At 36.6% G+C, this 13,504-nt stretch overlaps 1 protein-coding gene across 1 annotated transcript; it reads right to left on the bottom strand.

Moving 5' to 3' along the window:
• Positions 1–5,762: 5,762 nt before the first annotated feature.
• On the bottom strand, positions 5,763–13,270 carry LOC125227201 (EGF domain-specific O-linked N-acetylglucosamine transferase). The gene is made up of 8 exons (XM_048131450.1): positions 12,816–13,270; positions 12,099–12,189; positions 11,146–11,246; positions 10,677–10,853; positions 9,297–9,571; positions 8,316–8,650; positions 7,718–7,820; positions 5,763–6,119 (listed from the first exon to the last, which is right to left on the bottom strand). Exons 1-8 carry the CDS (start codon positions 13,126–13,128, stop codon positions 5,952–5,954), a joined length of 1,563 nt encoding a protein of 520 aa, XP_047987407.1. The 5' UTR covers positions 13,129–13,270; the 3' UTR covers positions 5,763–5,951.
• Positions 13,271–13,504: the final 234 nt, after the last annotated feature.

A 13,504-nucleotide genomic window follows, 5' to 3' on the forward strand; every position in this document is an offset into this window, starting at 1 on the left:
AAATATTATATCTGCCAATTCGGATTTCTGGTTATAAAAGCCGTTAATAATAAAAACATCTTCACTCTTATATCTTACTATGTACCTACTTATAAGCTAAAACATCTGCTAGTTCTAACGAAAAAGCTTAAATAAAAATGTCAAAAAATATAAGTAAAACGACAAACAAAATATGCCCATTGTAGTGGAAATGGTGTCCGCTATACACAAAACTGACATGCTTCGAAAATGTAAAGACTACAATCAAGCAAACAGACAAAACAAACTTAGTACCAAACATTTAGGCCATACTTCACTGGAAACACCGATCTACGTAACGGAACACCTAACTGCCAAAGCGGCACGCCTGCGATTCCTGGCTCGTGATTTATCTCGTTCAAAGGACTATGACTTCTGCTGGACTGCACTAGGAAAGGTCTTCGTCAGAAAAAATCAAGCCTCTCCAGTCATACATATAACAAGTGAGTCACAAATACAAAGACTTTTGCAGCAAACGTGACTAGCTATAATAGTTTTTTGTTGCTATAACTCTACCACAAGGCGTTTGGCTATGTATTACAGGACATTGATCTGCCGCTCTCTGTTTAACCTAGTCTTAAGAAAATTAGAATATAATAATATCTCGAAAACAAAGTCATTACACATAACACATAAAATTACATATTTGTCACACTCGAACATAACAAATACCCTAACTCTATACATACACTCTTGTTTCTACATTCAAACTCAAACTTTACCAAAAATACACATTTTACATATAAGACGGAATATACACTCACAAAGGAAAAAACTCAGAACCAACTATAATTGCGGCCGCACTAACCCAGGCTCACTATTATATGGCACGAATAATATAGGAAATAATGACAATTTACAGCATAACAAATATTTAAGCCCGTACGCTACTCTATCTGACAAATATATCTATTTTATTTATGGATGACACACTTACAACTTTGAATTTAATAGACGATCTAAACATTGCGCAATCTATCGCATGTGACGTTGAAAACATCTTACAATATACAACTTTTCAGTCATCGGATTTCATTATAATTTCTCAAAATATAAGAAGCGTTTATTGTAACATGGATTCATTCTTAACAGTTTTAAATAATTTTAAATTTGAAATCGACATTATTATTTTAACAGAGTGCCGATTACACCCGGACAAACCTGTTCCCGGTATAGATAACTATACACATTTCACGTCTTCGAACCACCTTAACCAAAATGATGGGGTTGTTGTGTATATTAGTAATAGTCGTAAGTTTAAGCTAAAAGAAGTTATATTAACACATGCCTCGTGTATTGAAATTTCTACACATGACACTAAAATACTAGGTATCTACAGATCACCATCAAATACTAATGCAGATTGCTTTATATCCTCCTTGAGCTCTTACCTAGATACCATGAAGACTACTAAAAATATTGTCATAACTGGGGATATTAATATCAATATAGCAGAAAAAAGCAATGAACATTCTTATGAACAGGCTAACAGATTAAATTACCTTAACATGCTGGCAATGCATGGCTTATTACCTGGGCATACACTGCCTACAAGAGAGGGTGCTTGCCTCGACCATTTTATGTTGAAGCTTACCAATAATCTTTTGAACGCTAAAACTCTGGTTCTAGGTACTACGATAACCGACCACTACATGATACTGCTCAAAATTGCTAAAACTGACATCCCCAAATGCGGTAACAAAAAGAAAATTGAAGTTAATTATGAAAAGGCACACATTACTCTCCAAAATGGCAACCTAGCAGAATTGTTCGCTCTACATGATCCTAATGCACTAACAGATATGTTTATAGAAAAAATTAGGCGGTGCCTCTCAGAAAACACTACTATCACTTTAATACCAAGATCCAACCGCATCATCAAACCATGGATTACCCAAGGAATACTGAGATGCATCAAAAATAGAAACAATATGCAGAAATGTGCCCAAAAAAATCCTGACAACGTAGTATTAAAAATAACTTACAAAAGGTACCGAAATTTCTGTAACGCTATAATTAAAAAACAAAAAAGAAAATATGAAATGGAACAATTACACAAAGCTAATAATAACCCTAAGATGCTCTGGAATACGATAAATAAGATTACAAACCGCAAACCGTATAAAACAGAACATCTAGAGTTATTAGATATCAGAGGATCGTCTATAGAATCAATAAATGCCGTAAATCAGTATTTTGCTGACATCGGTAAATCACTTGCAGAACATGTCCCACCAGGTGCTAGCAACTCCACAACTTACGAAACACTTGATAACTCGATTTCAAATGGCAATATGGTGAACTCTTTTGCACTACTAGAAACAGATCCTAGCGAGGTAGGTTCAGTCTTGTCTAACTTAAAATCTAACAGTGCTCCTGGATGGGACAACATTACAACTAAATTTTTAAAGGTAGCCAGTAACACTGTGGTCCCTATAATAACGCGAATAGCAAACCTATGCTTTGATCAGGGGGTATTCCCTGATGCACTTAAACAAGCGATCATTACTCCTATTTACAAAGGGGGAAATAAAAGTGATGTATCTAATTATAGGCCGATATCGGTCTTACCCGCTATCTCGAAAGTTCTGGAAAAACTGATAAACAATAGGTTAACCAAGTACCTGAATAAATACAATATACTTTCAAACTCACAGTACGGTTTCAGAAAAGGTATTTCGACGGAGGATGCAGTTACTGCTCTATCTTCTCTTATAGTTAACAACGTAGATAAGCACAAAAAATGTTTATCAGTTTTTCTAGACATAAAAAAGGCATTCGATACTGTGTCTGTTCCCATCCTTGTAAACATTTTGGAAAAGACAGGAATCAGGGGCACCCCTCTATCTCTTTTTAGTAGTTACCTCCAGAACCGTACTCAGAAGGTCAAACTGGGTGATTACTTCAGTGATGCTCGTCCCATATCCTATGGAGTGCCACAGGGCAGTGTGCTCGGCCCTACACTGTTCCTGGTTTATATAAATGAGCTATGCAACATTTCTATAGAGGCAGGAACAATTTTCACTTATGCAGATGACACAGCAGTGGTATTCTCTGGAGACACGTGGGAGGAGGTTCGTCATGCTGCAGAACTCGGACTAGCAAAAATTGCTAACTGGCTACAAAGACATTTGCTCACCCTTAATACCAGTAAAACCAACTACATATGCTTCGCCAACTATAATCGGTCACAGCCAAAATGTGAGTTTTCTATAAAAATACATAACTGCTGTAATCCACTGTCCACCTGTTCCTGTCCAACGATTTGCAAAGCAGAATACACTAAATATTTAGGAATTACCATTGACCAGCGTCTTACGTGGCATCTTCATGCAGAGAACATTATGAATAGGATCCGTAAACTGATCTGGACTTTTAGTAATCTTAGACATGTGACTACAAAAGCTGTGCTAAATCAAGTTTACATATCACTGGCTCAATCAGTAATCACATATTGTATCTCTGTATGGGGTGGTGCGACTAAGACTAAGTTTCTTGAGCTTGAGCGGGCTCAAAGAGCACTACTAAAAGTTATGTATCAAAAGCCGTTTAGATTCCCAACCAATGAACTCTATTTACTCTGTGATCTACTATCAGTGAGAAAATTATACGTCCTCCATCTAATTTTAAAAACCCATAAACAAACCACGTACATACCAGATCATTCATGCACACGTAGGAGAAAGACTAACATTATTAAGACACATACAGTGAAAAGCGTATTTGCTAGGAGACAACAACAGGCACAGTCTTGTAATATTTATAATGCAATAAACAAACACCTTGACATTTATTCCTGCACTACACATGAGTGTAAGCGTAAATTAACAGAATGGCTGAAAACAAAAACCTACAACGATATAGAAAAGTTAGTACAAAATCAGTATAAATGAAAAACATTACATACGTACAAATATACATAAAGACACACACACACACACACACACACACACACACACACACACACACACACACACACACACACACACACACACACACACACACACACACACACACACACACACACACACACACACGCACACATACACATACACACACACACACACACACACACACACACACACACATATATGCATGCCTTAAAATATAAGTTATCTAATATCTATGCCACATTCTATTATGAGAATGTGTAGTTATAGGTAACAAACTCAAAAATTTTTGTTTATTATTTGTATAAGGTTAAGTAGTATAATTTTGTGTTATTAATCTAAATTTACATACCTACTTATAAGATAAACAGTGTATACCGTGGAAGAGCGGTGCTCTCTTAGCACAAGTGTTTCCTCACTTAAAAAGAGGCACCAGCGCAGATACTTTGTAAAACATTTGGTGATACAGAATAAAACATTTTTATTTTTTTTTTTTTTTTTTTTTACATAAGTACTTTAAAAAATTCTTATTTCCTTATTTCCTTGCTCCTTCTCGCTTATTTCCTTGATGGATAAATCGATGTCAAAAATGAAGTACATAAATGCACTTTTACGTATATCTTAGCCCTTAGACTACTTGACCCTTTTTTAAAGTCTGTCTTATATTATGATTAAGTACTGTCCAATTAACCAAAATAAAATATTAGGTACCATATTTTATTATGACCTAAAAACAGCATTTAAAATATACTTTTACGTAATGAGGCGAAAACAACACAGTCATGTTTATCTATAGATTATCTGTGCATCAGATCATTATATTCGAAAACAACATTTTCTGACTTTTAAGTATGAGGCATAAAGTTCATTATGTCAGTGATTGTTTTGACATGAAGTAAGTTTGAATTCGATGACGTCACTACATCGCTGACAGCGTTTTCGGCGACCAAAACAAAAATAAATTTCACATATTTTTAATCGAAAATATGTAAGTACTCATCATACACTTTTAATATCCAAAATCTATATGAGTCTAGTAGCTTATTATACACCGTGTACATTGATCTGACTTTTAAGGGTTTGTAGGGTCGGGAATTAATCCAGCTATTGAAAATATAGATTTGTAATTCAGGTTGTGGAAAGTTGCACCACATTACCAACATATATCAACATGCATAAGGGTGCTGTTGCTAGGGCGCCGTAAAAGGAGGATTTTAGCCCTTGACGAACCACATTGTTGTGCGGCACAACGACAAAGTTACGTTATCCAAATGCAAAATTATGAGTCTATCCGATAGTCCATAGCGGAGTTCCTCATAAAGCCAAAGGCGCAAAACGTCTGAGAGAGGCGCAATTTTGTGAGTCACAGGAGATTATGAGCGAACTTCAAAGGACTAGGATCCCGAAGGGCACTTAGTGGCAAAATACCGAAATGGGCATCCCGACGGTGACGATCGAGTTCGCAGTTAATGTCATAATTATAATAGTGATGGCGAAATATAAGGCCTAAAAGTCGGGAACATAGGCGCTGTGAAGTTAAAATACCCTAAAATATGCCAAAGACCGCAGCTCTGCAGTTGATCAAAGTACTCCATTTTGTTCGTTATTTTATGTACATGTCTTAGAAATAGTATGTGTCTGGCTTAGTAAGTTATTAACAATGCCTACTTTGTTCTATTGAGTTGATATGCAAATTTAAATCTGCGTTTACGAGCATCTGTATCTCCGAAAACTATTATAAACAATTGATTATGGAACTATTATATGATTATGGTACTATAGTACGCGTAACTCATAACGAACCTAATTTATGGAATAAACCTTGTAGTTGGTACTTGATACGTAAAAAAGATCTAAACTCTATGAGATTCATTCAATTGTTTTCTTGGCATAACCGTAACCACTTATTAGGTATCACATTTAATAAAATCGAAATGGTAAGTAAAATTAATTTCGTTCTTTTCGTTTAAGTTCGTTCGCCGTAGACTGGTCACCTATTTCCTAATACATTTGAGTACAAAAATCGTCTAGTATAAAAACGTATCACAGTTCGTCATGCCTCCTTCTCTCCGCGGACGCTTCGATAAAGTTCTTGAAGTCCTGTCTCTTCCTCACGTGAGTCGCACATTCTTCCACGAGACGCAGGAACTCTTCCACGTCGAACGAGTAGTTGGTGAACTTGGCGTGCGATCCACCGCCTGGTCCGTGCCCCTACAACATAACAGTCACAATAGTAAGAATGCTGTTGGATCTCCGTAACATAAATAAGTAAAACATTTGTATTGGTTACTAACCTTTTGACCGCACGCCTAAATAATTACAATTAATTCATATCGAACAGGTAAAACGTATGTGGCGGTCAAACGAGTAATAAAACCAAAAATAATGGTGCAAAATCTAAGTAAAAATACCCCTGCGTGTCACAGTCGAACTAGATATCTTTTTTGGAGACTGAAATGTTAAACGGTAACTTTAACCTCATGACAAAAGAACGATATTTCTTAGAATTTACACCTTCTCTTAATAACTTTTTGATAGTCTGTGCGGCTAGGGAAGAGATGAGTCGTAGAATGTATTTGTATATGACCCTGACCCATCTCTTTCCGCAGACTCTAAAACTAAGTATCTAGTCTACATATTGAAGCTGATAAACTTTTGTCTTAAACTACAATAACAAGCTAACACTTGTTTTCTAAACTCTAAACTAAAATATAATAAAAACACATAACACTAACAAACTAACTACGAATATTTTGATAAGCGAAGCTATTACTTTTTATACAGTATTTCTTCTTATCTATATACTATTAAGTATCTATTATCTATATCTATTAACTACTATAGTCTTAAGTTTTTTGATGCAATAGTAAATATAATAAGTATTAAAGGACATTCTTACACAGATTGACTGAGTCCCACGGTAAGCTCAAGAAGGCTTGTGTTGCAGGTACTCAGACAACGATATATACATATTATATAATATACAAATACTTATACTTGGGAAACATCCATGACTCAGGAACAAATATCTGTGCTCATCACACAAATAAATGCCCTTACCGGGATTCGAGCCCGGTACCGCGGCGTAGCAGGCAGGGTCACTACGCGCTAGGCCAGACCGGTCGTCAAAATAGTACCTAATAGGTATGCAAACATTGCAAACTACTCCAAAAATAAATCAAAAGTAAAACATAAGTTCGTTTACCGTAAAAGCTTCCTTGCATAAATCATAAGAAATAAGAAATCTGGGCCCATAACCTATATAGGTCACCTTTTAGCAGAATGCGACTGATGCCAAACTTTGCATGGAAATTCCAGATTTTAGAAATTTCTATGTAAAGCCACCCATGCATCGTTTTCGTTGATTTTCTTGTAACATATTTAAAGAAATATATTATAAAACAAAATAAAGCACAAAAATGTATTTTTATGAAAATTAAAATAGGTATGTTGCTGGTTTTTAATGTTATACGACCGGTGGTTGCAAAACATGGATGTTGCCTTATTTTTTATTTATTTTGCCTATTTGTATACATCGCCATACGATTAACAAAATAAATACATTTTGCGTGCTGCTGAATCGTCAATAAACACTATTGACATTAATAAAAAAAATGGGTTAGACAAAGAAAAAGAAGAGGCATTTACAAAAAAAAAACTTTCCTCCTACCTACCTACCGTTACCTATATCATTTTGGCTTGAGCAGGTTATTATGTTTCGTAAATAAAGAAGTAAACAATACAAGGTTAAGTTCTTTCCCGGTTTGTCAATAAAGATGCCTTTAAAGTACTAAGGCATAACAACTTACCTGATCTTGTTGAACTAGCTTGGTTTTGTCGCGCCAAGTAACGTACTTAAGTCCACGAAGCCGCGCTAGATCCGCGTAACAGTTCGGGTCTTCGCAATTGTAGCTGCAATCAATAGAATGAACATTTAAGGCTAAAATATTTTAACATTAACCAAAAATTACATAAATATGTCAACTAAATAAGCGGAACTGTATACATATTCACATACGATATTGGATTTATTTCCTTATGGATTGTTATGCTTCACTGAAAATCTAGTAGTATATACATATATTTGTGAATATTCCGTATTTAATACATAGGTTGCTAAGGCTCATTGCTATAATCGTCCTAGTATATCGGAGAAGCTGAGCCGCTCAATAATATCTAACTATGCACATTAACATTTTCATATAGAGTATTTGACTATGACTAAGATCATGACCGTGACGTCACATACAAGTGTTTTCCATAATATATAAGAAAATTGCTATTGAAGGTTCGAAAAATGAAACTTTATTTGAGTAGTCAAAATTTGGTCTTTTGATCCAAAAACCCAACATTATTTATGACTTTTATGGAGGCTTAAATACAAAAATAATTTTATTGGTTACTTACACTTCAAAAGCAGCAGCCCAGTCAGGTAAGAAGAGCAGGTGAGTAAGCCCGGCCCCGTGCATACCAATAAACACGTCCGTGTTATGAGTAATTTCCAACTGCTTGGCGAAGGACACACTCCTGTCATACACGACGCGTTGCACGTAATATCCTTTCACTTTGATTAACGCCTCCACTATTTCCTTCTCATTCAGTATAGTTCTATAGGTGGTCCCTCGGGACAATAATGTCACTCTTACTTTATCATTTTCCCTAATTTGAGGCTTTATGTTGAATGAGTGTAGGATATGTTTGGAAAAGGCGTGGAATAATCCACTTCGTTCACAGCCGTATATCTGAAAGGAAATTACACCCACATTATTTGTTGAAAGACTTGAAGGGTTATATCCAAAATTAAGAACAAATCAGGTGTAAATATACTGCAAGTATAATTAAATACTGCGCCACGAGTTCAAGTCACGTATTGCCGGTGTCACGGATATCGTTGTTAATTTTATCATCATCCTCCTTGCGTTATCCAGGCATTTGCCACGGCTCATGGGAGCCTCGGGTCCGCTTTGACAATTAATCCCAAGATTTGGCGTGGGCACTAGTTTTACGAAAGCGACTGCCATCTGACCTTCCAACCCGAAGGGTAACTAGACCTTATTGGAATTAGTCCGGTTTTCTCACGGTGTTTTCCTTTACCGAAAAGCAACTGGGAAATATTAAATGACATTTGGAGTAATTTACAACAAAATGGATTAGTTCAATCAATTTTCGAATCTCAACTTATTTTTCCTTTTCCAATTCTCTAAATCTCTGCTAGCCAAACTTACAGTTCCTCAAACTAGACTCAGTTCCTTAACATTTGAACCTGAGCTAAAACATAGTTCTACAACTAGATACTTACCTATAAAATTTAGCAATAAAATAAATACTTGGATAACTAATATAATTATATGCAAATGCAAAGCAAAATGTTTTCAAGTTTCAACTTACCAAAGGAGTATTGTAATATAAACCAAAAATCATTCTGGGTAGAAGAGGGAACACAACATTTTTAAAACACACCACCTTCCCTCTAAATTCCTTTAAGTCCCATATAGGATTGACTGTGAAGGCTTTGAACGTATCTTGAAATGCTGAACCATAAGTAAACGTCTCCCAAACTAGAATGTGGTTGTCCCTCGAGAATGTGGAGACGTGAGTAGAGTTGACATGAAGTGATGCATATAAATTGAAGAAGTCGCAGAAGTGGTGATACATGTTCACAGCTGAAATGATGAAATAAAATGGTTAGTTTTTGGATACAGCTTTAAGTATGATTCTCATTAATCAGGAGTCAAAATGCGCTCCTTTCGCTATTTGTTCGACAGTCGGAATGGCTACGGACGCAATCCATCGCTTCTGCAATGGATAATGTACTAGCACATTCTGCACATTAAAAATGTGCACCGGTGAGACCTGAATCCGGTCGCGATCGGTTAGACTCGTGCCGGTCGGTGGGAATTATACAATTGAATTCCCGACCCCTAGTTCATCAATTTCACCAACCGTACACACACCACGAACTCAGCCCCAGCCATATAACCCTCTATTTTTAAATTATTTTTTTTTTTTTTATTGTGTGGTGAACTGGTGACGGGTTAAGAATTTCACCACCCCCTTTCTTCCCGTGGGTGTCGTAAAAGGCGACTATGGGATATGGGTTAAATTGTGGCGTAGGCTGGCAACCTGTCACGCAGAAAACCAGCGCTGCGGATGTCCGCGGCATTATGCTGAGTGGGGGTCCTATTTTAGCGTCTAATGTTTTTTGTTTGCATGACTTCTGTTTTATTTGTACTTTGTTGTGGCGTTAAATAAATGTTTTCTATTATATTCTATTCAATGTCACACTGAAATCTTCTCGAGGCTGGGGCGTAGGGTTAGAGCCGGCGTAGCTTTATTTGACGTTCATATGCGCATTGTAATATGCCTACTTGAAAAATAAATATTTCATTTTCATTTTCACAGTTTCGTTTTCTTTCGACCCCTTATGCACCGGCCACATCAGAGCGTCGTAGTTTCATGTGCGCTGCAATGGACGTCAGGCGCCACGCCACCTGATGTGTAATTTTTAAAAACGTCTCCTCAGCCATTTTGTACAGGAAGGAACATTTAAGGCGCGCCGCCAAGCGGCGCAGCGCGCGCCACGCCGCCGCCACGCCACCTGGGGCGCGTCTTACGTCTTAAGTCACATAAAAATCACCATTTTTTTCATCACATCAAGATTGCCCTTTCGAAATTACCTGAGCATTTCTGTGCTTCGAAATTACCCCAATGCACCCTAGTAATTTGCCTTTGCTAGGATAGTGACATTAGTGACATAACAATACTTACTTGCATCCAGTTTCATAATATAAGTTGGTTTTTCAATAGTGATGTCACATAATCCATCATCCACAGGTCTGGATGGAGTCTTCACAAAATGTTGGAGCTCGGAAGCCCATGACTGCAGTTGGCTAAAATGCTCCGCCTCCTTTTTAAGTCTGTCTGAGTGGAACTTACAGTATCCACCTGAAATTGTGTAAAAAATGGCTTTTAAACATGCAATTAGGTACTTAGTATTAGTAACTACTGGATGTGACATGAGAACTTAAAAATAATTCAAATATTTTGACTAAAATATATTTTCTGCTGGTGAATTGACCCATATCACTTAAACTGTATGATCTTTAAAGTCTAGTATTAAGATCCTAGGTAATATTAAAGTTATAAATAACAACAACAGAGTAACCATACAGATATGTTTACAGACAGAGACTACAAGTCTGACTGAATATTGCAAATAAATAAATACCACACTTACCAATTTGTCCAGGACCAAGAATATCAGATTTGTACCGCAGATTATCCCCGCGGCCAATCAACCCAGTGAAATTGAGCATCAGGTTACGGCCCCTACAAAACCTAAAATAAACAAAATAATATTCTATGCAATAAAGATATAATAGAGAGCTTTTCAGTTGATTACCATGTAAACTGTGCAATAAAGATATAATAGAGAGCTTTTCAGTTGATTACCATGTAAACTGTGCAATAAAGATATAATAGAGAGCTTTTCAGTTGATTACCATGTAAACTGTAAAGGCCACAAAGCTTTCCAGATGGTAGAAATAGAATAGAATTGAATTTTCTCCCTTTATGCAGGCCTACGTCACTCGCTTGCGGTCGCGCGTTGAGTACCTAGCCGCTTCTAGCCTACACGCTAGCCTTCATTCGAGTGAGCAAGTGGCCGAGGGGCGCCACGCGTGTAGTCGCGAGGCACGTAGCTACTATTCTTCTGTTGTACGTAGTAACTTATTAGTATTAGATATAAGTATTTGTCGTTTTGCGGGCAAGTGAAGGATCTGTTACGTTAGTAACTTAATCTGTGCTTCATGTGCCATGCTGCCGTCAAATGGTTGTGATGAAAATTTGCTCAATTTAAATAAAAACAATAACACACTAAGGCCGATAGTCCACTATCATATGTTTATCATAGAAATATGATCATAGGCAACATGCCGTTCTTTTTCTTCACGTTAGAGAAAAAGAGAGGCATACAGACCTATGATCATATTTCTATGATAAACATATGATAGTGGACTATCGGCCTAAGGCCCACTTGTACCAACCACTTAACTCAGGGTTAGTGGGCTTTCATCTGTCAAATTCCATATAAAACGGTGAGTTAACCCTCGGGTGAACCCTCCATTTTCGTTGGTGCAAGAGGTCCTAAATGGCATATTGAGATTACTTATTAATTTTAAGATGATTTACCTTAGATACTTTGAGCATTCCAAGGAAGAATCATGTGGATATGACGCCTCACACATCACCATCAGTTCACTGATTTGCTCCTTGATATAGCCTGGAAAGACATAAATTTAGAGTTAAGAAATTACATTTTGTTAAATTAGTGTAAATAAAAATAGGAACTTTGAAAATCAATAAAAAAAATTGATTAACACCTTTACTGCAGCAATTAATTCTTAATTAACAATACATTGTAAGAGGTCTTATGACCCTCTACTGCAATGAACTTGTTAAAGGGCATAATTATAACAGAATGCTTTTATACTGTTCCTGTATATAATATCTTCCAGAGAAAGGTAGATATCATAACAATAAAAACTCTACATATTTAAATCAAATTTTCACAGATGAAGGAATAATCATATCACAGGATAGGCAGTATTTTGTTAATATATTGAAGGCAAACTAGGAAACCTGATGGTAGGCGATTATCACCACCCATAGATCCCGCAACACTAATGGTTGTTTCAAGTGAGATAGTGTAATGTAATAAATAACATTATTCCCCATTGGTGACAGATTAAGAATTTCACCACCCCTTTTCTGCCCTTGGGTGTTGTAGAGGTGGAATGTGGGATATGGGTTGAATTATAGCATAGGCAGGAGGCTGGCAACTGGGAGTGGCACTGAAACTTCAGCAGTTTCATGTGCTCTGTCTACCCCTTATAGGTATGTACTTACCGAAATCTGCTTGAGTAAAGAAAGTGTCATACTGCGCCTCCTTAGTTTTGACCCAACCCCGATGATCGCCAGGACATCGTGGTCGAACATGATATGAATTACTTCGTTCACAAGTGGGCTCATAACCCCAACAAGCTTTAATTTCAGCTAGTGCTTTAAAGGGGCATTGCGGATCTTCAGCACACGATTTGGCGATATAAGGATATGCATTAAAGACATAAGGAAGATGCTCTGCAGGTACATTTAAATCCTTTAAATTGATCGAGCTAGTTGCACGAAAATTTAACAAACACAGACTTAATATTATTAACATGATTGTCGAATTCGTTACCTATATCTCCAAGGGTAAATAATTACTTTTGTCATTCAATAAGATACCTTACTTAATTCATGAATACCGACAAAACTCGTTTATGTTTATAAAACAAAGGTTAAGGTTATGTTTATTATGTAGGCCGTGGCTTGTCTATGCGGTCTATGCTGTACATTCATTCATGACGTTGACAGCTACCACAGGTAACAACAGACTTCTAATTTATTTCGAAACATACCGAATGAAATTATATTGATTATCAGGTAAGCCATCATCACAGTTCAACATAATAAACATTTCTATTCGCCAATTTACTTCATTATACTTACACTAGATGGCATTATTCTTTCGCGCCTTTTCCGGAACGGACATAAAA

This window comes from Leguminivora glycinivorella, chromosome 6 (assembly GCF_023078275.1).
Source record: "Leguminivora glycinivorella isolate SPB_JAAS2020 chromosome 6, LegGlyc_1.1, whole genome shotgun sequence".
NCBI classification, from domain to species: Eukaryota; Metazoa; Arthropoda; class Insecta; order Lepidoptera; family Tortricidae; genus Leguminivora; species Leguminivora glycinivorella.

Bases quoted from the DNA above. Each gene is read 5' to 3' on its own strand.
- LOC125227201 (XM_048131450.1), bottom strand. From the start codon at position 13,128: ATGTTAATAATATTAAGTCTGTGTTTGTTAAATTTTCGTGCAACTAGC. The intron at 11,247-12,098 runs GTAAATCATCTT...TGTTTATTTTAG, and splicing joins GAATGCTCAAAGTATCTAAG to GTTTTGTAGGGGCCGTAACC. The intron at 9,572-10,676 runs GTAAGTATTGTT...TCATCATTTCAG, and splicing joins TATTATGAAACTGGATGCAA to CTGTGAACATGTATCACCAC.